The sequence below is a fragment of the Lissotriton vulgaris genome, chromosome 1_1 (assembly GCF_964263255.1).
Source record: "Lissotriton vulgaris chromosome 1_1, aLisVul1.2, whole genome shotgun sequence".
Lineage (NCBI taxonomy): Eukaryota > Metazoa > Chordata > Amphibia > Caudata > Salamandridae > Lissotriton > Lissotriton vulgaris.
This window is the reverse complement of record NC_141685.1, coordinates 735,769,325-735,794,489: the sequence shown is the minus strand read 5'-3', so window position 1 is coordinate 735,794,489 and position 25,165 is coordinate 735,769,325. Positions and strand designations below refer to the sequence as shown.

Below are 25,165 nucleotides of genomic sequence, written 5' to 3'. Positions count from 1 at the left end.
ATGGGCCTGCAGGTATGCTATTAGTGGCTCCCAAATATCTCTGGGACGAGATGCAGTCGGCAGTAATTCTGCATAGGTTGTCAGCTGGTCTTTGCTGTATATAGTCATTTAACCAATCTTTGAATTTGTGAGCTCTGCCTCATCTACAAGCCACCCTCCACTTTGCCAGGAGGAGGGCCAAAGCAGCAAACTTCCTATGCACCATGGGTATATCTGCTGTATTCCCAAGTAGCGCCAACAGGGGGACAGTGGCAGTGTAATCATCTCAGCAATCGCCTCCAACACCTCCCACCAGTAAAGCTGGACTTGGGCGCAGGACCACAACAGATGTATAAAGTCAGCGACCATGTATAAAGTCAGCGACCTCTTGATGGCAGCGCTTACATTGGTCATCCCCCTGGAGCTTATATTTACACAGCAGTGTGGGTGTGTAATATGTTCTACGTAGAATTTCAAAGTGTATTATGTGCAGTCTTCTGCTAGCTGTAATCTCTGCAATGCAGCAATTCCACTACACATTTGTTAGGGGGAATCTAGGTTTCGATCTCATGCACCTCTGGCACAGGTGACCGTTCCATCAATGCTGTTCGATAGATGCGAGAAACAGTGAGAGGAGCCGGCCATTTTTAATGTGGTGTGTAGGACCTCTAATGGGGTAGGCTCATGCGGGAAACCCGGTGTATTGGCCCGCATTTCATGTCTGAGCCTTGCATATAAAAACACCTCCAGCGGGGTAACAGTGTCTCCAATCAATAACTCCCTTTGGTCTTTAAACCGTCCCTAGTGATACAAATAACCATGTATGTAGCCCCCTCTTGCGTAGCATGTCACAACATGCTGCTTCCCGTGTGATTGGGGTGTAGGGGACGAATGGCAGCGGCACCAGCAGAAAATCCTAATCATCAGTTTTCAGGAATTATTGGTGCAGGAGACAGTGTGGTGCAATACCCTCTCACCTGGGACCTGTGACCCCAGCAGGGATGTACGCGGTGTAGGTGACATGCTGCCCTGCTCAATAGCCAAGTATGGCATGAAATGATTCAAACATGTTTGATACCAAACATGACCAGGTTTATGAATCCATTATGTAATTGGACATCTCGAGTTTGTCAGTGTCCACTACATACCTTAAAATTGCTTCCCAGCACTTAAAAAGGCCAAATAATGGAGTCTGGGGTTTGTAGGGGTGCCTCTGCTTATGCAGGGGCACTCTCATACTTAGAACCATGCACCCGACCCTTGGGCTGAAGAGCATACCTTAGGGGTGACTTATAGGTTTTAAATGTAGTGATCGGGATACAAAGTAAACCTTATATCTGAAGTGAAAGGTGCAGACACAGTTTGCATGGGCTCCCTGGGTACACCAGTATGCCAATAGTGCAGTATACAAAGTACTTACCATTCAATTTAGAGGAGAGAGCACAGACACTGGGGCCGGGTTAGCAAGATCCCAGTGTACTACTGTCTAAACACACTGACACCATGCACAAAGTGGGGGCAACCATGTCAGAAAGATCCTACTTTCATACAGTGAGCATGTTGAAATTTAGAACAATCTGAAGCCCCCACTTCTGCCACCTGCGTGAAATTTGGGCACCTTTTCGATCATGCCCAAATGCACACCCCTAATGAGTCTCCTAAATACCTGTGGTGTCGAGTATATTTGATAGCGATGCATCACAATATATTTTACTGTATGCACATAATTCATTGAGCAATATCAAAGCGGAGAATGTAAGCAATTATGTTTTGGTGCCCTATACCGATATGCTGGTGCATTTGTGACGTTCAGTGATTCACGTATCGATATGTTTAAAATGACTGAAAATAAAAGTAAAAAAAAAAAAAAAAGAGTACCTGTTAATAAAGGAGTTGCTATTTTGGCATTTACTGCTGATATGTTGGGCTCCATTGGCAGATCCAACAATCTCAATCAAGCAATCTCTGGCAGTAACTATCAATGAATTTCAGGTTTTCGGAGCCACTTCGCTAGGTGCATCTAACAGCACGTTTGAATGCCAGTCTTGCTCTCACTCTGACTTGCTGCAGTCTTTAAGAAGGTTCAGAAGTTAAGACTGGCAAGTCCTCTTTTGCGGAAGCTTCCTTCTCTGGAATGTCTTTTCTGAGGCACTTGAGCTGAAGTAGGATAAGAACTTGGCACACATTTATTTTCTTAAGAAAGATGTTAATTAAACAAGGCTTCCAAAGATTCTCATTGTTGAATAATTTTTCCACACACAGATAAGCTCTATATAGGACATTCTTGGTCGATTCTTCTATGGTGTTCAGATGGAATCGTCCACTGGTTGAATAGCAGGTATGTGCAATAGAGGCTGCCAAAAAGGTTAGGGATGCCCAGGGAACAAGCCACATTTACTTTCTGAAGAGAAAAGATCAAATGGACAAATTATTTAAGCTTGTAATTCTTTCTGGTTGATACTCGAACTGCAGATTCCTCACCTTCGAATGCACCCCCCAGTCGCAAACTGGTATAAGACTGGAGCCAGATGACTTTCAAGCAATGTACCCCCCAAAACGTGGCACCCCACCCCTGAGCATTGATGACAGTTTCTTGTGTTTCCCGTTCTGCATCTTCAGGTAAAAGAACTGTAGATGACAGTGTGCTGATCACCAACTTGTGACCTTTTCGGATGTTAAAAAGAGGCCACTACGCAAAACAAGGAGCTAGAAGGACAGGGAGTGTAAGAAAGTGCCCTCTTTTGCATGGTTGCCCCCACTTTTTGCCAAACTGCTGATGTTCTTTAACTGAGTGTGCCTTCGGTTCCTGCCAAACAGGCACCCAGGGCGTATGTTCTTTCCCAAAAACTGCATTAAAAACAAAATGCTATTAGCACTCTTAGGCCACATGTCAGTCTCTTGTAAATGGTACCAAGGGCACTGTGGCCAGGGAAGGCCTATACGGGCTGCAACACTTATTGTGCGACCCTTAGAGGCCCTGTACCTACACACCCACGTACCTACACACCCCCATCCACCCACCCATTGCAGGTGGTGTGTTTTGGCGGAGAACAAAGTGAAGAGTCGACATGGCACACATCCCTATGAGCCATGCCTACAACCCACTGCCCTGGCATAGGGCAGCCACCTCTCTAGCTGGGTGCACTATACCAGTTGTTAGGGTACAGGTGCATGAGCCCGGTACCCCATACAGTGTCTAAGCCAATTCTTGGACATTGTAAGTGCACTGATGCCATTAAGAGTACATGGTACTAGGAGTTTGTCATTACGAACTCCACTGCAACATAATGGTTTTACTGAAAACTTGGAAATTTGGTATCAAACTTCTCAGCACATTAAACCCACACTGATGCCAGTGTGGGAGTTAATGAAAACTGGACACAGAGGGCATCTTAGAGATGCCCCCTGAAAAATGACCTAATGCTAGCGTCTTGGCTGAGTGGCTGCTCGCCAGCTGCCACCACCAGACCGGTTTCTAGTCCCTTGGGTCGAGAGCCTGCTGCTCTTGGGGGTCTGAAACAATGCACATCCTGGGACGAGGTGCCAAGCCTCCTCCCCCAGGATGGGCAGGGTCCACAAAGGGGAAGCTTCAAAGGCTTGCCACCTTTGTAAGCTACCCCAGTCATTTGCTGCTTCCAGCAACTGGCTCCCACCAGTTCTGAACCCCACTTTCAGCAGGAGAATCGGAGAGAAAACCAAGTGAGGAAGGGAGGTGTGCCCACCTTTGTCAATCCCACCACTCAGGTGGGGGAGGCGAGGTGAAGCACAACTCTCAGTCCCCACCATCTTGCATATGGGGGGGGACCCAGCCAACCAGAGTGAGACATATGCCCCCCTACCACTGAAGGGTGGAACAATAGGAGGGTGTACCCACTCCAAGGAAGTGACCCATTGGTCCCAACCTTTATCTACCTGTAACACCCCTAAATCTAGTATTTAGGCACAAATCTGATCCTTGCATTCTCAGACAAGAACCGACCAGAAGAGAAGGACCCACACTTTTGGGGTTCCACTGGACTGTGCACACTATAACTCATTTTGGTATAGCATATACAGAGCCAGCTTCCTACAGTGAGGAACTTGCCTTTAGAGAGTATCAACCAAGAAAAGCATTACCTAGAGTAAGAAATGTATTCTTCAATGGATACTTCTAACCACAGAGCCCTCACCTTAGAAAAGATACCAAAGCAGCACCTCTCAAAGGTGAAGGATCTATGGAGTGGACCCAAACCAAAAACTGTAGCATAACTGTGTGGGCAAAGGGTATTTTTTGTCGACCTAGCTGTCAAGGCAGTCATTTTTCATGAACATATGCACTGACACCCATTGTGTTGCCTTGTAGTTAGCACGGACAGGCACCCCTTGCGCCAACACAGTGGCGGTGGCTTTGGCCCTTTGGAATGGGCCTTCTGGGGGCTGTTTCTTGGCCAGTGCATAGCAGACCTTTTGAACAATCTGCAAGAACCATCTGTTCGACATTATGGATTGCCAACCTGGGAGGCATTGCTGAAACCGGACCTCCACTGGCATGGCATGAGAAGCGGAAGACAAACTAAAGTGGCTTGTTGGCCGTTATAGCAGGGGACGGAGAGCTTTGGAGAACTGGTTTACCTGCTCTTCTATGCAATTCTAAGCCTAATGTGGGCAAGTATTCAAAAAGCATGTAAACCTATAAAAGATCCAATGCTGGAGAGCAATGCTCATCTTATTTATCACCTCTATGTTGGGAACACAACTTAAAATCACATGTATAGAATTGTGTAAAATTAATTTTCACCTTTTCAACATGTTTGGGCAAATAAAGAGGACATTTTATAGAAAACTACGCTGTGCACTCTGAGTTTCTAGTTCAAATTACAAGATAGTTCCTTGTCAAGCATGGAATTTAAGAGGCTGGACCCTGGAACAAAAAGGCCAAGGATGGAGTTGTAGGTACCAGATAAGATCCTATCTTGGTTTATGCTAGCATCATTTTGTGTTACATGAGTGGGGCAGTAGAAATTAAAGAAACTTAATATATTGCAAGAATATTTTTTCGTACTTTAGGACTCCATATTTATCCCAGTCCTTCCCAACACTAGGTCACTTGACAATAGTTTCATTCACAATAGAAATAACCAAAAGATTTTGAAAACAGCAAACTTTCTTTTGGCATCAATAAACTTCCTTAGACGCATATTATCCACAATAATTAGTGTGCGACTATCTTTTTGAAGAAACATTTTTTTACTCCTGTCATTCCTGTTTATGTTTTGGGAAAACAGACACGCACACATAGATCATATTTAAAATAATAATAAAATGGAGGAGAGGAAGGGCACGAGAAGAACTATTCATTGTATTTTAAAAATCCAATAAAAATTTATTGAAATAAACTTAAAAACACAGCAATTTTATTTTTTTGAAAAATTACAATCATGGATAGATTCAATCATAATGCCAAGCCTGTATTTTCAGGTAAGGATGAGGTGACCGAAGCCAGTCACACCATGTTGCTTTGGCCTAGCAAAAGACGGCTGTTCTTAGAGAATGATACATCCTCAGATAGGTAATAAGTGCAGTCTGATTTATTTTTTCGTTTGAGGTGTTCATGACTGTTTAGAATGTCACTCTGGTTGATAAAGACACAGCCTTTCTAGAAAGTTTCAGCACAGTAAAGGCGAAAAACTGTCCAAAGCGCAACCCTCTATTTCGATAGAGGTCACATCTCTCCATGCAGTGTCAAGTGACTTTGAATGTAGACCCACATTTGTACAGTGGATTCCCACGACTAGCAGAGTGGCCATATGCATAAAACACCTGGTTATGTGACAGTGTAGCCACTGTTTGACAGGATTCCTTTATTTATTATTCTGGAAATGCGCTTAATGACTAAACACACACACTGTTGCAGCATATTCCCCAAATTTACACCACCCAATATGACCTGGCAGATTTTGCAATATTAAATTGCGAATGGGAAGTCTCCATCAATATTGCTCCTGTTGAGCATCCAAGCTTCATCTGTACAGGACTAGGTTCTAAAGCAAAATACTGCATAACAGGGCCAGTACAAGAAGCATACCGAGGAGTTTTAGATGACTTCTTAAAATGCATGACATCCCTTGATGAGCACATTTGGGTATACCCTGACTATACACTGTACCACTCAACAATGCCTGTAGTTCTTAACCAAGACCTCCACGGAAAGACCCATTTCTGTGACTACAGCAATCGATGGTCTGGGAAATCTGTGCCTTGTTACCCCAACACATTTTAAAATCTCAATCCTCCACTCTTTCCCACACTGCTGATCTTTCTCACTGGACCTGGTCAACAACTATCCTCCTTTAGTGCATCTTCAGGCTGCACAGGCAGCACCACATGGGCGATGCGGCTCCACAGACCCCCAAGTTTGTCCCCATCCATGTCCTTGTAGGAACCGCTTTTGCTTTTGTCAGTGAATTTTGCCCAGATGAAGTCCCTCACTTTTTCCTCCACATCCCTGAGCTGCATACCAGGTGACAACACATCGTCCTCCAACAGAACAGTCAACACCAGGGCCACATCTTTAAATGCAGCATTCTCATGGTCACAATATTTGTAGAAGATCAGTACAGAACCAGCAGGAAGCTGCTCAAAACGGTGGATTACAGCTGCTCTACTGCCGGCTAAAAAATTAGAGCTCAGCTCTTCATCAACCTCCAGTTTGGCAAGGTCACTATTCATCATTGCCTTGGAAGTTCCATTAATGCTGAACACAGAGGTGTTCAGGGAGGATGCGTAGCTGCGTGCAATTCTCTCACCCAGGCATCTTAGAGCGACTTCCCCCTTTCTTGTAGCTGTGAGGAGAAGGATGGCTGGTTCTGAATTGTGTGTGCTATTAAGGTGTTTGCCCAGGATTTTTTTACTTCGGGACCAAAATGTGTCTTCCTGATTTGGATACAATGTCTTCAGTTTTTCCATCTGGAGCTGGAAGTTCTGCAGAGCTCGGTTATCTTTTACACTCTTGTTCTGTGACTGAAATTCTACAACGCGCCACCATACTGCAGTGAGTAGCATAAGAAGCAAAGGAAGAAGTATCATCAGCTTACTCCAGCCTACACACTGCTGGCCTTGAATGTCTGCAGAGAGAGGGAGAGAAAATAATTTTTACAACTGTATGACTTTGCTATTACGGACTTTTCTTTAAAGATGAACATGATAAATATGCCGGTAATATAATCAATCTCTAATAACTCAGAGTGTAAGGTGTGAGAACCTTAGGAAGAGTTTAGTTAGATGAACTCGTAAAAAAAGCAGTTAAGACTGATGGTAACTTCAGACTAACCAACTAATTATCCTAATTCAAGTGATGATACTGTAATAACAGAATAATGAAACACCGATTACAGGCACTTGTTTCATCCTGATCCACAAACAGATTAAACAAATGCGGTATCTAAGCTAATACCTTGTACCATAATAAACATACAATCCCAATGAATGACAAATGTGTCAAATGCCTGTTATTTATCATAATCATGACCGCCAGCATGTGTAGATTCTTCACTATAAGAAAAGTACTAACCTGTAACTGCAGTTCGCCAAAATTGAAATTGTTCACAGATTCACAAGCTTGAATATTCGTCATGAATTCTTAATACTTTTAGAGCGGCAGTTCCTACCTAATTATGTGGATAATGAGTTGGAGAGCGACAGAGCTCCAACCCCCTTCGGAGGGTGACCTGCTCAGATTTTCGCACCTAGTCAAGCAAAATTGTAATATGAAGATTCATTACCGAGGAAAAAGGCTGCTTGCATATGAATTTATGAGGGATACAGAAATTTTGAGAACCATGGTTACAGGTAAGTAAATTTCTTTTCTTCTCCATCACTAGATTGGTCAGATTCCCATGCTTGAATAATGATTACCATAGCAGTATAGATATGACATGTAAAACCATGATGCTTACCTTAGTTAAACAGGCTCCATAGTACTACTTGTTACACTGCAGTCTCAAAAGACTGTGTGGCCATCAAAGCAGTACTGTTTCACGAAAGTGCCAGAGGATGTCCACATTTCTGCTTTGTAGATGTCAGCATTTGGCACTCTGTTAAAAAGCACAACTGTCACCAACCATACAAGAAAGCTTGAACATTATTCCTGAGATTTCTGTGGGATATCCTGTGGCAGCAGGCGGTACAAGCTGAGATCCAGCAAGCTATGCCTTGCTTGGACAAAGAAAAACATTTGCTGAATCTGCCAAAGGAAATGAAGAATTGATCAAAGTAGATTTTTAGATTATATTTAATGTCCAAAAAAAGAAAGGCCCTCAGTTGGAGTGGTAGGCCTTGGTGGAAAAAGTTGGTAGGTGAAACATCTGGCTGAGATGAAAGGAGGGTGCTTCTGTATATATTTCATACCACAGATCGCCAAAGGATCAAAGACATGTTCCATGCCCAAATACAAAACCTTTCAATTTTATGGAATGTGTTTTTGTTGCAGAAGTTGCCCCAGCTGCTTTTAGAATGTTCTGGCAATCATGTGGAACACTGAAAACCAAACTTTAGTCCGTGGTGTTTGAGCTTTAGAAGCAGGTTTTTCTTAACTGGACTGTAGCAGATTCTACAGACGTCAAAGGTCTTAGAACAAGAATTAACTGGCCCAGGAAGCATCCGCAAGCATGACTTGCTTACTAACTGTCTGGGCAAGGGATTTCAGTTTGTTCTCTCTTTCGTGTGATGGGTAGGCTTTGAGAGAAGCTGAGCATATCCTCGGAACACAATCTGTTAAGTTGGGAAGTGCACCAATTTCTTCACATTCAGGAATATACTTACTCTCTCATAGCTTTATAATGCTGCTGACCGCATGGTTTAAGTTACGGGGGTCCAAGCCTCTGACAAGCCAGTTATCTGGGTAAGGGAACACCATTACCCCTTAAACACAATTACTCCTTTCCTTTGCAGTGCACGGACACTGGAGCTAGATATATTGTGAAGATTCTGGGTACAGAATGAATGCCAAAGGTACTGGTATAGATTGGAAGAGCTGGCTATTGACCATGAACCCAAAAAATTCCTGTCCTTGCAATAGAACAGGATACGGAAATCTAGTTTATGGGCTGTCGGACATGTAAGAGGGAGTACAGTATGAAGGCCAGCTTTTTGACAACCTGTTGAATGCTCCAGTCTGGAGTTGGACACCATTGTGCCAACTTCTTGCTTACATGGAAAATGGAGTAAAATCCCTGGTTGCATGGAACTATGATACTGACTCCATGGCCGTTTTCAGAAAAAGTTTAAAAATCTCTGCCTGTAATGTCCCCAGATGCAGATAGCTCACGTCTTTTCGGATGTGTTGCAGGTGGCATGAAAGTGAATTAGGCTGTATGCTTCTGCTAGATGATGTCCAGAGCCCAGCAATCAGCTGTGGTAAACTGCCAGACAGGGAAGAATGTTTAAACCTTTCCCCTCATGAAAGCAGAAGGGCGTGTGAAGCATATGAAATCAGACTCTTCTGGCATGGTCTTTGTTTTTAATGGATGAAAAGAGAACCCCTGCATTGAGAGTGTCCTCCAGATTCTCTTTCCATGCTACGCATATAAGGTGCTGATGGAGGCTGGGTGTAGAATCCAGATTAGTGGTATAGACAAAAACTGCCAAAAAACAACTATCTTCTTTATTTTCTGGAAACACACTCTTTAGATCGCACTCCGAGGAAGAGATCAGAGTTTCCCAGAGTCCAACTTTAACCACATATGTTAGGGGCTACTTCAACAAGCTGATTCCTAGCCTCTACTGGCAAATGCAACAGCATCATCATCAGCAGCAACAAAAGATGGCTGAGTTCGTTTAGTAAGATATAGGGCCATATGTATAAAGCAAATTTGTATTCGCAAACGCCGAAATTCGCAGAATCAGGGGCCCTTGCGTGAAGAACAATGTGAGGATTAGTGACGTTCCCTGGAAAGAGGAATGCGATGATCTCCGCGCTTATCTCAACGCTTTATTCCAGCAGATACTCCTGGACGAAGGAGGAGTGGATATCCAGATGGACAGGGTCCATCGTGTTGGCCTCACGTGCAGTAATAAAGCACCTCCCCCGGACATACTCTTATGTGTCCACAACTTTCAGTTGAAGGAACGCATCATCAGGCGGGCCCGGGAGTCACATCCGGTGCATTTTCGCAGCCACCAACCTGCTATTTTTCAAGTCTTAGCGGCCTCCACCCTGACAAGAGTTTAAGCCTGTGACCAGCTATCTCTGTGAGAAGAATATCCCCTATTCTTGGGACCATCTGTTTCGAATCATATTTAAGCATCAAGGGAAACTCCTACAACTCTGTTGAGAAGGCGATGGAGACCCTGGGCATCGAGGGCGGCGTATCCATGGAGGGCACCGGTTGGCTTGGTCCTCTTCGTGCCCGTCGCAGCTCTGACTGGCAGCGAGTGGGGAAGGTGTCGCCGATTCAGAAGCCTGACCAAGCTGCACGAGAGAAGGAGAAAGAAGCGGTCCTTTCCTCCCTATAGCAACCTGTGACATTTCCATTGGTTGCCCTGGTAAGGTGTGCAGCAAGGGGCACTGGGGGTAAGAGGAGTCTTATTCTGTTCGGTGAGTAGCCTGCCCCCTGGTGCTATGGTGGTTATGAGAATCTTTTACGAACTGGTCATTGGTCGCAGCCACGATCCGCTGGACTTTCATGTTTATGATGAACATTGGTCATGTATTTCTTGTTGATTTTTTCTTTTTGGTTTGGTGCTGTTCGCTATTTTTTGGGGGCGGGGGGTTGTTTGGGATTTATTTTGGGGTCTCCGCATCAGTTCTTAGGTTAGGAATGCGAACAACTGGGCGACGCAGGGTTTTTACGCGCAGTTCTTAGGCCGATCAAATGGTGCCTGCTGAAGTGAATAGTGTCTTGCTGGTAGTCCAATGGGTAGAGATTTGAAGATAGTAAGAATAACCCTGTGAAGCGCGCCTCCGTGCTATCCCTTTTAGAATATTCAGATAGTGACATCTGCCTCCTCCAGGAGACTCATCTGTTGCCCCTAACAAAAAACAAGAACCCTTCCTGCTATCCGCCTTATCAGAAGTCCTCGCTTCCCCGCTTGCTGCGGTTCTAGTGGGGGGCAACTTCAACCTGTTAATGAATGCGGAGCTTGATAGGTCGGGGCAGTGATCACACCAGGCTTGGCTCTGTCCTTGGGTAGGGGGGATGGTTGGAAGACAGTGGATTGCATGATGTGTGGCGGATGCAGCATCCATGCGAACAAGACTACACATTACTCAGCAGCACACAAAACCTATGCGCACCTTTGTTATTTCCTAGCATCTACTACTCTCATAACAGCCCTACATTCCTCGGAGATTGCACCGCACTCCCTCTGACCATGCCCTTATTTCTGTCCTTCTCCCCGCACTTCGCCCGCACTCTCCCCCTCTGGTTGGAGACTACACAACAGTTTGCTTCATTCTGAAGCAACGATTCAACAGATGAGAGATATGATAGTTGAGTACTTTCAGACTAATGATGGGTCCACTCCTCTTTCAGCAGTGTGGGAGGCTCTGAAACTGGTGGCGCGGGGCGAGTTTATAGCGATTGCGGCAACATACAATACCATGCTTAAGGGCAAGCGCGCAGAGTTAGAGAGGGAGGTAGGTGAGCGGCAGGCAATCCACAAGCGTACAGGGGAGCCGCGAGTGTGGCGCGAGCTGGAAAAACGCTGAAGTATGCTAAAACACCTGGTCATAGACAGAGCCAAGCATGCCCTTCTCCGGTTGTGACAAATTCTTTTTGAGTAGCGATAAATGCGGGAAGGAGTTGGCCCATAGATTGCGAGTATAGACGCAGGCGTCCTTAATCAGGTCAGTGAGAGACCAAGCTGGCGTAGATCAGAATACAGACGACCGGATAGTTGACACGTTTCGCAGCTTTTATCCCCTTCTTTACACGGAGAAAACTCTGCCCGCATTACCCAACACCGTACCTAGCAGCGTGCGATATAACCCCTCTCCCTAAATCCGTCTCAGAAGACCTAGACTTGGGAATTCGTCTAGAAGAGGTGATCTCTGCCATCTCCAGGTTAAAGGTAGCCAAATCACCGGGCCCGGACGGCTTCTCGGCTGCATTTTATAAAACGTTCTGTGCAAAACTGGCTCCCTTTCTGACCCGATTGTTTAACTCTTTCCTTGACGCGGGAGAGGTAACGTCCTCGATGTCAGAGGCGGCGATTTCATTCATCTTAAAGCCGGGGAAAGATGCGCTCTTATGTGGGTCCTACCGTCCCATTGCGCTTCTTAATGTCGATCCAAAACTGTTTGCAGGCATTTTAGCATTGCGCCTTAGCCCTCTCATTGCAGATATGGTCGACCCCGATCAGTCGGGGCTCATTCCCTCGAGACAAGGGGGAGATAATTCCAAAATACTGCTGCACCTTATTGATAGTATTCACCGCTCCCGGAAACTGGCCTTTCTTTTGTCCCGAAAGATTTGAGAGAGGTGATCTGCCCGAAATACCTGCAGATCCTTTAGACTTCTACCACTAGAGCCCCTTAGCAACATCGATTTCTGTATGCAGCACTTGATACCTATACGATTTAGGCCCTGGCAGAAGGTTATAGAGGGTAAATCGGAACTGGTGCGGGGTGGGGTGGGAGGTTTGTTTTACTTATGCTTTAGTCTATGTTGTTGTACTGTAGTTATCCTTAAAAGGGATAAGGTATAGCTGTCTATTACGATTGAATCTTCCGCTGCCGGGGCCGGGTTGTTGGCCAGAAGGAAAATGCTACCTACCAGTATGCATCTGTTCTTGGCATGTAGAGCTGCAGAGATACACACTGTGCATAGATGGCCACCTAGTGTTGGGCCCGGATGTTTGCAGTTTGTTTTGTTGTAGAAAAGTCTTTAGAAGTCACGAGATAGGTGACTCCTCCTTTGGATGATACTGCGCATGGGCATCGGCTCCATCCCCAGATTGTTTTTCGCCATTAGGGAAGAGATGGAGCTGTACAAGAAGTAGTGATGTCCATGTGATTTTTATCTAATTAAGATAATACTGGAACAGATAAAGGTAGCCGGGGAGGCGGGTGGGCGTGTGTAACTCTGCAGCTCTACATGCCAAGAACAGATGCATATTGGTAAGTAGCATTTTCCGTTCGAAGCACATGAGCTGCAGATTACACACTGTGCATAGATTGTATAGCAGTACCCACACCTAGCGGCGACCACCATTATCTGCTGCAGTTGTTTGAAACAGAGTGGCTTGTTGTTTAGTTTGCACATCTACACAATAATGTTTTGTGAATGTGTGCGGTGTAGACCATGTAGCTGCTTTGCATATATCATCTAGGGGAATGTTCCCTTAGAATGCCATTGAAGCCCCTATTTTCACTGTAGAATGGGCTTTTGGAGGAATTGTTAACGTACGTTTGGCTTTGTGGTAACATATTTGTATACATTTAACAATCCACCTAGCGATCCCTGATTTTGATATGGGGTTGCCTTTATGTGGTGGTGAAAAGGACACAAAAAGTTGTTTTTGTTTCCTTTCGATGTAGTACAGTAATGCTCTTTTGACACCTAAGGCGTGTAGGGCTCTTTCTGCGACTGTTTGAGGCTGCGAGAAAAATACAGGCAGCTCAACTGATTGATTTAGATGGAATGGTGAAATGACTTTAGGAAGGAATTTAGGATTAGTACGAAGAACCACTTTGTTATGATGCATTTGCAGAAAGGGTTCTTGAATGGTAAATGCTTGTAGTACACTAACCCTTCTGAGAGAAGTAATAGCTACTATGAAAGCTACTTTCCATGTTAGGAATTGCATTTCACATTTATGTAAGGGTTTAAAGGGAGGTCCCATTAATCTGGTGAGAACAATGTTTAAGTTCCACACTGGTGAAGGTGGGGTTCTGGAGGTATTATTTTGAGTCTTTCCATGAAAGCCTTTATAGCTGGTACTCTAAAAAGAGATAGATGTTGTCTATTTTGTAAGTATGCTGCAATGGCAGCGAGGTGTAGTCTGATAGACGTATAGGCTAAGTTACACTTTTGAAGGTGTAATAAATATCCTATGATGTATTGAATAGACACGTCTAAAGGATTTATGTGGTTGTTTTGGCAGTATATGACAAACCGTTTTCACTTAGCAGCATAACATGCTCTAGTAGTGGGACGTCTAGCTTCTTTGATAACGTTCATACATTCTGGAGGAAGGTTGAGGCAACCAAACTATGACTTCAGCAGCCAGATCGCTAGGTTGAGCTGAGCTGGGTCCGGGTGTCTGATCTGTCCATGGTTCTGTGTTAATAGGCGTGGAGATAGGCTTAGTTTTTGGTGTGGTACTACAGACATTTGCAGCAGCGTGGTGTACCACGGTTGTCTGGCCCAAGTTGGAGCGACTAGAATGAGTGTCAGACAATGTTGCTGTAGTTTGCGTACCAGGAGAGGAGGAAAAGCGTACGCAAATTGTCCTGACCAGTTTATCCATATCGCATTGCCTTTGGACAATGGGTGTGGGTATCTGGCGGCGAAGTTTGGGCATTTTGCATTTTCGTGGGTGGCAAAGAGGTCAATGAGGTTGTCCCCACATTTGAAAGAGCGGTTAAAGAACTTTCGGATGAAGTTCCCACTCGTGGATCTGCTGAGTTTGTCGACTTAGCAGATCTGCTATAGTGTTTTGTACTCCTGGGACGTGTTGTGCTAAAAGGAAGATCTTTAGTGGTATAGCCCATCTCCATATCTGCTGTGCTAACAGAGCTGCAGAGAGTGTGTTCCCCCTTGTTTGTTTATGTAGTACATAGCTGTCATATTGTCTGTGCGGACTAAGACAGCTTTGCCTGACACTTTATTTTGAAATGCCTTTAGCGCTAGAAACACAGCTAGCAGCTCCAAGTGGTTGATGTGGAGTAACTTTTGTTGCGGTGTCCATTTGCCTTGCATGGTGTGATGCAGTAGGTGAACTCCCCAGCCGGAGAACGATGCGTCCACTGTCATGACTATGTGAGGAACTGGCTATAGAAACGGTCGCCCTTTGGAAAGGTTTTTGGTGTACCACCATTGCAGAGAATGGCGAGTTCGACCGCCTACCAACACTGGGTCTGTTAATTTACCCTGAGCCTGGTTCCATTGGCGTGATAGGCACTCTTGAAGTGGACGCATTTGCAGTCTTGCGTGGGGTACTACAAATATGCAAGATGCCATCACTCCTATGAGCTGCATGAACACTCGAGCTGGTAGCGAGTGTTGCAGGTTGAATTTTGTTAGGAGAGTTTGTACACTTGTTATCCTGGCTGGAGATAGTGTTAGTTGGGGTGTTTATTGCAGCTCCGAGATATTGTTGTATGTGTGAGGGTTGCAGATGTGATTTGGTGCGATTTACTGTGAATCCCAAGTCGTGAAGCAGTTGAATAGTAGCCTGAGTGTGTTATACACACTGGCTGTATGAGCTGGCTTTTATGAGCCAGTCGTCTAGATATGGGAAAACATGAATGTGTTGTCTTAAGTGTGCTGTTGCCACTGCTAGGCATTTGGTAAACACCCTTGGCGCTGTTGTGACTCTGAATGGGAGCACTTTGAACTGGTAGTGCTGCCCGTCTAGCACAAATACGAGATATTTTCTGTGTGCTATGTGGATGGGAATATGGAAGTAGGCGTCCTTGAGATCTAGAGTAACAAGGAAGTTGTTTTTTAACAGGAGTGGAAGGACTTGTTGGAGTGTGACCATATGAAAATGATCCGACTGTATGTAAATGTTCAGAGGTCTGAGGTCTAGGATAGGTCTTAGAGATCTGTCCTTCTTTGGTATTAGGAAATATAGGGAGTATACTACTTTGTTTTGCTGATGCTTTGGAACTATTTCTATTGCATTTTTCTGCAGGAGGGATATTACTTCCTGTCTGAGCAGTGTTAAATGTTCTTTTGACATTGGACGCTGCTTAGGTGGTATGTTTGGGGGGTGGATATTAGTTCTAGACAGTAACCGGATTGAATTATTTGAAGCACTAAACTGTCTGATGGGATGTTTTCCCAGGCTGGCAGGTATTGTTTATGTCTTCCCCCGACAGGAGTGGAATGGGACGGGGAGGGGTGTCATTGGGCAAGGGTAGAGGCAGAGCGGGAGTTGTTATTTCTACCTCTGCCTATGTTATTGTTACTCCTGTAACCACCCCTTTGGTAGCTCTTACTGTAGTTGGACTGTGTAGGGGCTTTGTATGAGGTAGAAGGTGTCTGAAGAGTATTATCCCCTGGTGGCACCTCGATAGGATGAGCGTCGAAATGAACGTCTGGGAGCCTGCGACTACAGGGCTCCCATAGATTTGGCGGTATCTGTATCCTTTTTAATTTTTTCAAGTGATACATCTACATTAGGTCCGAATAAGTGTTGCTTATCAAAGGGATGATTAAGTATGGCACTTTGAACTTCAGGTTTGAACCCTGATATGCGTAGCCAGGTATGTCTACGTAATAAAACACTGGTGTTAACTGCCCTGGAGGCAGTGTCTGCTGCATCAAGTGCACACCGAATAGAGGTGTTTGTAATATTTTTCCCTTCTTGGATAAGCTCATTTGCTCGATCTTTGTACTTATAGGGGAGGTGCCTCATTAGTGATTCTAATTCGTCATAATGTGCCCTGTCATATCTGGCCAACATTGCTTGTGTATTGGCAATACGCCACATGTTTGCTGCTTGAGACGCAGTTCTTTTCCCTGATGTGTCAAATAGCTTAGACTCTTTATCTGGTGGGGGAGCTTCACCTGATGTTTGCTCTCTTGCGTGCATAGGAAACTACAAATGAGTCTAGTGGTACTGGACCTTTAATATATGCTGGGTCTGAAGGGGCAGCTTTATATTTTTTCTCTATACGAGGGTTAATGACCAGAGTTCTTAATGGGTCCTTGAAGACTTCAGGAGCATGCTTAATCACTCCTTTAATAATTGGTAAAATGGATGAGGACCTTTGTGTATTATCAAAGGTATCCATTAGGAAGTCTTCATCTACAGGGTCTGTATGTCTACCCCATGATATTGTGCAGCTCTGTGTATCAATTGATTGAAAACATAGTGTCTTCTGGTGGGGAAGGCCTTGAGGGGTATATGTCATCTTGAGGGACATTTGTGACGTCTGGGGTGTTATCTTCCCACGCGTCAGGTGAGCATGGAGGAGTAGCTGGATCATGTATGGTACCCCCTATATCATCAGAGCTTTCATCCCGGTTGTCATCGTCTGGTATGATAGAGGATGCAGGGGAATGTAGTGGTAGGGGAGCAGGTGGTGATGGTATAGGTAGAGGAGAAGGGGAAGGAAGTCTTAAAGGAGAGGTAGCCATGTCCTCCTTTGAATGAGGAGCTGGAGCTGGTGTATCCAGTGGTCGCTTTTTTTAAGCCAAAGTTATCTGTCCAGTGATTGGATCTTTAGCCAGAGTCTTTTGTGCAGGGTCTGGATAAAATAAGTCCTCTGCAGGAGGCCGATCTTTTGGTGCGGAGGAGGGTTTCAGCACCAAAGTGGTCTCTTGGTTTTTTGGCAATGTCTTTAACAGGAGAAGCAGGAGTGGTTTTCGGATCAGAGGATTTTTTCAGCTCCGGTATATTTTTTGAATTCGATGGTTTTTTAGTTTACGGTGGTCTTTTAGAATCTGAAGCGGGTTTGCTTGGTTCCGACCTGGGTTTCGGGGCCGAAGGAGTAGCGGTATGTTTTGGCGCCGGTGGTTTGGATGTCGGCGTGGCTGGTAAAGTTGTCTTTTTCTGTGCCGGTAGGTGTGCGTCGGCACCCTGGGAAGGCCGACTCGAGCCCGAGTCACCTGAAGGCCTGGTTAGCTTCTTAGCCGGGCCCGAAGGTGGGGCAGTAGAAGCAGTGCGCCGGTGTGCACCCGAACCAGAGGGAGAGGGTGTGACCGGGGCCTTCTTTGGGTGTGTCGAGGAAGGGTCAGGGTCGACGGTCTTACTTACGACCTGCTGTGCTGGAGTGATGTCCTCGACTTCAGAATCTTCTGCCTCGGAGTTGCTGTTGACGTCATGTTGTTCTGGGACGTCATCTTTGAAGAAGGCGTCGGAATCGGAGCTGAAGATCGAGCCATTTTTCTCCTCGCTCTTCGTTCCCGTATAGTCTTTTTGGAGTGGAAAGAGGCACTAGCGGAACAGTCTCTGGCCTCGTGCTCCGGGGAGAGGTAAAGGTTACACAATTCATGAAGGTCGGTGTGGGGAAACTTCGACCCACATTGACACTTTTTAATTGGAGTCCTTTCTATGAGCTAAAGTGGGAGGCCTAGTTAGGCCCGAAGGTCGTCGACGATGACCGGAATCGAAATCTTCGGTTCGCTTCGAAGAGTAGCGTAGACTGGTGAGGATTGCGCGCCGAAGGAAATCGGTTCCAACACGCAGCGCTGGAAACACATGCGAGCCCGGTGGCGGAAAAAAAACAATCTGGGGATGGAGCCGATGGCCATGCGCAGTATCATCCAACGGAGGAGTCACCTATCTCGGGACTTCCAAAGACTTTTCTACAACAAAACAAACTGCAAACATCCGGGCCTAACACTAGGTGGCCATCTATGCACAGTCACAGTATGTAATCTGCAGCTCATATGCCTTGAACAGCTGTGTTTCATTGTGTGCGATCCGCTCTGCCGGCCTTGTGATGTAGGCAGGAAGCTGTGTTCACGCAACCTGAATCTCGCACAATAAAAACGATTGATTCTAAAAGGGTGAATTCGAAGAGTATATTTTTATTAAGGGGTACTCTTGGTATGGGTTTAAAACCCATGATACACGGTTATTGGATACAATTCAAGTTTCATTTCACCCTAACAAATTGCAGATATGTTTCTACTAATTTAAATGCCAAATACTGGTCAATGGACCTCTGCAGGGTTTAGAGTACCTGTCTTGCCCCCATGCTGCCACACTATCGCGGCGAGATGGGCATTTATCATGGCGTCCATCTCTTGACGAAGGCGCGACTGCAGGGGTAACAACCCCCACTCTGAACCACGACGCCAAGATGCACCCCAAAATAGTGACTCAGTGCTGATTATTAATAAACAGGCCTGACTGCATTAGACCTAATTTTTCTGCGAGCCTTACATTCGCATGCTAGATAGGGAGTTCTGTGCCAGATTTTGCACCAGGAATAGCAGCTTCCTAATAACGCCATTCCTGGAGGCATTGGGTCTTTGACGCTTAGTGTTTATTCCACCAGGGAGGGCGAGGGGACTTTCTGCTCTGGGGTGGACAGAATTGTTTCTGGTCTCAAATTATTTTCCTTTCTAAGATGGGAAACCACAAACTCTTGGATGGACAAATCCTCCCCCAAAGCCTCTATGACAATTCCCTATTGATAATCACCCTGAGAAAGAGCACTAACAGGAATTATTTACAGTGGAGACTGTGTGCTTGGTTCCTCTGCGAAACAGCAGTCGCCTCACGTGAGAGGCTCGATAGACACATACTTTACCTGTTAGAGAATTTGTCACCTCCCCAGGCACTTTATGGCAGGGCCTTCAGGGGACCCTCTTGAGAGAATATTATTCATTTAACCGCAAAAATAAAGAGAAGGAAATGTTATGTTATGTTCATATTTATTTCTTAAGCGCTCGTACGCCCGTGGGCTTCACGGCGCTATTGGAACGGAAAACACAACACAATGCTCTATAGGACACTCAACACACTACTCTATGGGTAAGCCTGTCTGAATAACCACGTCTTGAGAGAACATCTAAAAGTAAGAAGATCTTCACGCTGTCTTAAAAGCAGTGGTAAAGAGTTCCAGAGGGTAGCAGCTAAGAAATGGAAACAGCTCCCGCCCTGCCGTTTCTTCTTAAACCGAGGGACAACTAACAGGTCTTTGTGAGCGGAATGAAGGTTACATGAGGGGGCATACTGGAGTACCATTTTCCTAATGAATTTGGGACCCCTATTCTGCAGAGCCTTAAAGATAATGCAGCCTGCCTTAAACTCAACCGTTGAGCCACAGGCAGCCAGGGAAGTTTTTGTAGGCCAGGTCTGACAGACTGACATTTAGGTTGTTTAAAAATAAGTCTGGCCGGCTGATTCTGAAAGAGCTGCAATCTTTTAAGCTGACCCGCTGGAAGTCCCAAGTAAAGACTATTTGAGAAATCCAGTCGGGACAGAACAAGGGCTATGATTACCTGGATAAGTGCTGAGTATGTCAATATGTGAGCAATTTTTTAAATCTTTCTAAGTTGAAAGAAACTTGAGGATACCACCGCCCTTACCTGACCTTTGAGTGACAGATCTTCATTGAGTGTCAACCCTAGGCTCTTGACCGTGAGGGATTTGATGGGCGGAACACCCATGTCAGATGGCCAGAAGTGGATGCCCCAGCTGAGTTCACTTTTCCCGGGCAAGATCAGTTCTGTCTTGCCCGGGTTCAGTTTGAGGTGATTCAGGTTCATCCACCTCTGAATGTGAACCATGGTGTTCTGAAATTCAGTCACAGAATCTGCGGAGTTTAGAGGGAAAACAAGTTGCAGATCGTCCACATAATTAAAAATTGTAACTTTATAGTTTTTTAAAGAATTTAATAATGGACGTAAATATAAGTTAAACAATAAAGGGGACAGAGAGGATCCTTGCGGGACCCCGCAAGTGGACGGGGTTCTGGGAGCCGTGAAGGTCCCCAGTCTCACTGATTGCGTGCGCCCAGTGATAAAGGAAGTTAGCCAACTCAAAGCGGGACCTCTGAGGCAGGCCTGCTCGACACGGTTGACAAGAATGGAATAGTCAACCGTGTCGAACGCGGCCAACAGGTCCAGGAGCACAAGTGCCTGATGGACATCCTTATCCGCATTAGATCTAACAGTGTTTTGGACTGCAAGAATCACTGTCTCTGTAGAGTGACAAGGGCGGAAGCCTGCCTGGTTCGGCTCCAGATACGCCGATTTTTCAATTAAATTCGACAGGCAGCAAGAGACATGGGCTTCCTAGATTTTGGATAGATAGGGCAAGAGAGAAATCGGCCTATAGTTAGTCAAATCATGTGGGTCGATACCGGGTTTCTTTAACAAGGGGATTAACAGTGCGTTCTTAAAACTGCTGGGTACCTTGCCCCGCAAAAGTGACTCATTTAGGAAAGAGAGGATGCCTTGTGGGACAGCTAAGCCTAACTCTCTAAAAATGTGAGGTGGACAGATGATATCAGGTGATCCAGACTTGACACGGGAAAGGAGTTCTGAGAAGGTTTTCATATCAATAAAAGGAAGAGTATCCAGTGTAATGGGATTGTAAAAAATGTCATCCAGTGGGGCTGGGGTAAGGGTATTGTTTATGCTCTGTTTTATAGTAATGATTTTGTCTATGAAAAAATCGTTTAGAGATACACACAACTTTAGTGTGGGAGTTACAAGGGGGGCTGTTCTATCGCTATTACAGAGATAATCCACTATGCTGAACACATCTTTTGATTTGTTCTGTAAATGGAAGATTTTTTCAGAAAGATAATCAGTTTTATGTTTAAGAATAATCTTTTGGTAATTTTTACGAGCAGAACAGTAGATCTCTTTGTCTTGTGATAGGTATTTAGTTCTCCACTTCCTTTCTTTTTGACGTATCTCGAGCTTTAGCTTCTTTAGTTCCGGAGTGAACCATTTATGGGCATCGTTAGCACGCGATCGGGAGAAGCTTAGCAGTGGTGCGTGCATATCCGCAGCCTGTTGGAGCCATTGTGAGAGCGTCTCCTCCATGAGGTCTATATCTTTACATACTGAAGGCAGAGTAGTAGCCAAGGTGTCTAAAAATGCCGGTAGGTTCATAGCTCTCCATTTCCTAACTTCCCCACCCGCCAGAGACATCGGTTTAATAGTCCCATTGATAGTGAGTGTGAAGAATATCAGAGAGTGATCTGACCAAATACTGAGGTCTTATAGAAGGGGGGAGGGGGATAGAGGGAGATTAAAGGACCAGACCTGGTCTCGAAATGGCAGAAAATCCTTGTTCTAGCAATGCAAATTCACTCCTTGGAATTGCAATATGGAGAAACCACCACAAAGAAACCTTGTAACAACATAAATCACACCCAAACACAATCACAAAAGACAGTGCTTGACGGGGTCAAAACCATCTGGATGTCCTCGGAATCACGTATCTATCAATGGGAGGTGGGGGACAAGGCTAGCAAACTGCTCCACCATCCCTTTCCCAATGTTACAAATCCAGACCCAATCTCATACCTGTTCTTCCCTACTGGGCAGAACATTACTGGAGGCAAATCTATTGCCTGCCACCTCGCACAATACTACGCCAGCAAATATACCCTATCCAAGACTTCGATTCAGTTCTCCTGTGTCCTAACAGTTTCACGGGCAAATTCTTCAAACTATTTAACGCACAAAATGAGCGAACCCCTCAGTGAGGTCCTAAAAGAAGCAGTCTTCCACTTCTGACTACCTCTGGATTTTCGGAGGGCAGAGGTGGTAGTGATCCCCAAACTACGGAGCCTCCCAAACGTATGCTCCTTTTAGTGCCCCTCTTCCCTTTTAAACAGAGAAGTCAAAATCACTGCCAAGGCACTGACCGATAAGCTGGTCAGTCATCTCCTCCCTGGTACACCAAGCAGTCATCACGTCCAAGCGAGCCACACAACACAATATCAGATAACTAAAAAATGCCATAGCCCTAGCAAACCGATTACACAGACCAACAGCAATTTTAGTGACAGGCATGGAAAAAAGCCTTACAGTAAATCTCTTTGCCCTTCTTCAACTTCGGACCATAATTCATAACTTGCATTAAACTGCTCTACATTGACCTGACTGCACAGGTTAGGATAGGTACAGAGACTTCCCTGTCGGTCCCCACTGAAAGAGGCACAAGGCCTGTTGTCACCATGCTGTTTGCCATTGCTATAGAATCCCTGGCAGAGTGGAACAGTATTGATGCACAGATGAAAGGTTTCAAATAGGGGCCAGGACTTTCTGACAGAACTGCCTATTAGCGGACAACGCACATATCTTTTTGACTAACCTCGGGCCCACGGCCGCTCGGATCCTACAGATATTTGGGTAAACATCTTGTCTAACCATAAACTTAAATTTGTGGTCTTCCCAATTTTTCTTCCCACACAAGCCCTAGGATGGGCAGTGGGAATGCCAACAGCCTTGCAAAGCGTTTAATATCTAGGGGGTACACATTGTAACAGACGTGGCAATCGTTCGGAGACTGAACATAAAATCGCTACTAGATAGATTAGCAAGTGCTGGTCCACACTCCCACTAACCCTCATGAGGTACTCTGTCATTTTCAAAATGGTTTCACTTTCCCACTTCCGATACAAAATACAGAACCACCAGTACACACTCCCCAGGACCTTCTTTCAGAGGGTTCGCTCCATGCTTCATAGTTTTGTTTGGAACCAATGCTTCCCCCTAATAGCTCTTGCTAAAAAGTTTAAATGCACATAAGATGGGGGCATCGCAGCACCAACACTGCAGGTGGTCAATAACGAATGGATGTAGGACACTCAATGTGATCCAGCCTATGCGTAAGAGAAATGGGCGCTTAAAGGGGTAACTATAAACCAACTGCTATACGGGGGGGGAATAACCTCATCAGTCCCCCTTGGTGACGTTGGTGGTAATCCAGATATGGAAGAATGCCCTGAAAGCCATAGGTTGGGATAAAACACTCACTACCCTTAGCGAGGTGGCTGCACTGGAAGGCTTTAATCTGTGGGACAGCAGCATCACCACCCTGGGATATGATGGAAGGCACAACATTAAAATCTTATTAGACACTACAGACAGAATACGACCTGCACCAGTCAATTTTATTGGTATTTGCAACTTAGACATGCTCTTCCACCATATATCACAGGATTAGATGACCTTCTAGACTATAATCCCTTGGAAGCCAAACTACTCATTGGAGAACTAGGGAACCATAAAATATGACAAGTTTACTTCTTCCTAGTATATCATACCCTGACACGTTCGAAGCACTATGAACGGCTTGGGAATAAGAGGAAAGAACCCTCAAGTATGAGGACTGGGCAAGGGCATCCCCGCGGCAAGGAGTGATAGTCACATGATTTTGCCTCATCCAGTTAAATTATCTTCACAGAACATACATCACAAGCCACAGACTTCAACGGATGGGGATTATTGCCTCAACCTTCTGTCTACAGACCATATGTTGGGCCAGCCCATCATCAGCGACCCTAAGTTGACTCTTCTTCATAATACCAATGATTTAGCTCTGGGTCGCTACGGGCTGGCATTGCTTTGGCTGGGGTTCATAGTAGAAAAACAAGACATAGCGCAGCAATGGAAAACAGAAACCTTGCCATCAGTAGCAGAATGGAACAAGCATTGGTATTGCCTTTGGGACCTGGCATAGCAACTAGGTCTCATCTTTGGGTCCTGGCATAGCACCTAGGTCTCACTTTTGGGACCTGGCATAGCAAATAGGTCTTGCCTTTGGGACCCGGCATAGCAAATAGGTCTTGCCTTTGAGACCTTATAAGTATTTAGCCAAGCAGCATATTATCCTGGGTGCTGTGCTGCCAGGGAAAGAAGAGCTACACATTTACTACACACTGGGTCACACAGTCTGAATCAGGAATACATGATTTCCCAATGAAACATTTATGGACACATTCCAGGGCTTTTGAATGCACAGAAAGACAAGTGCCTCAATGCAAGTCAACAGCACAATAACATTTGATGTGCGACTGAGTCACTAGAGTATTTAACAGCCAATGAAACAAGGCTTTTTAATGTACAGACAACGATAAGTGCCTCAATGCAAATCAATGGCATAATAGAAACACGCTTAAGAGAAAATGCGACCGGAGTTGCCCAAGTCTTGCCCTTAACTGTGGAGCAAGGACGGACTGCTGAAGGTCAGGTGACAAACTTGCTAATGCACCATACAGTGAAGTGGGAGGGGTTTGGGACAACCAATGCCTTTGAAGTCAGAGAAAATTACAGAAGAGCCCTTGAAACAGCGTCTGAAGGGTCTGGCATTTTATCTCGGTATTTGAATGGGTCGGGGAGATTAAGTGACGGGCGCCAAAGTTGAACCACCAAAAATGGGCTAACAGTGACACGAGCAGGAATCAAAGTAAAAAAATAGTCCCCCCAAATGAACACAAACACAGAAGCGTAACGTTAAGAGTAATTAGGCGGTGTACTGTGGGAGGAAATCAATCACAAAAACGAGGGACAAAGAGGAAGGATTAACCACTAGCAAGCAGGAACTTTTGAATGACAAT

The 25,165-nt window shown here is 45.2% G+C and overlaps 1 protein-coding gene across 1 annotated transcript in view; it reads right to left on the bottom strand.

The window, feature by feature from the left end:
• Positions 1-5,315: 5,315 nt before the first annotated feature.
• Positions 5,316-25,165, bottom strand: part of LOC147747734 (uncharacterized) — a 319,281-nt gene continuing 299,431 nt past the window's right edge. Inside the window, exon 11 of the mRNA XM_086926074.1 lies at positions 5,316-7,082. Coding sequence (XP_086782200.1) covers positions 6,292-7,082 — 791 coding nt within the window. The 3' untranslated portion in view covers positions 5,316-6,291. The remainder of the gene's footprint in view (positions 7,083-25,165) is intronic.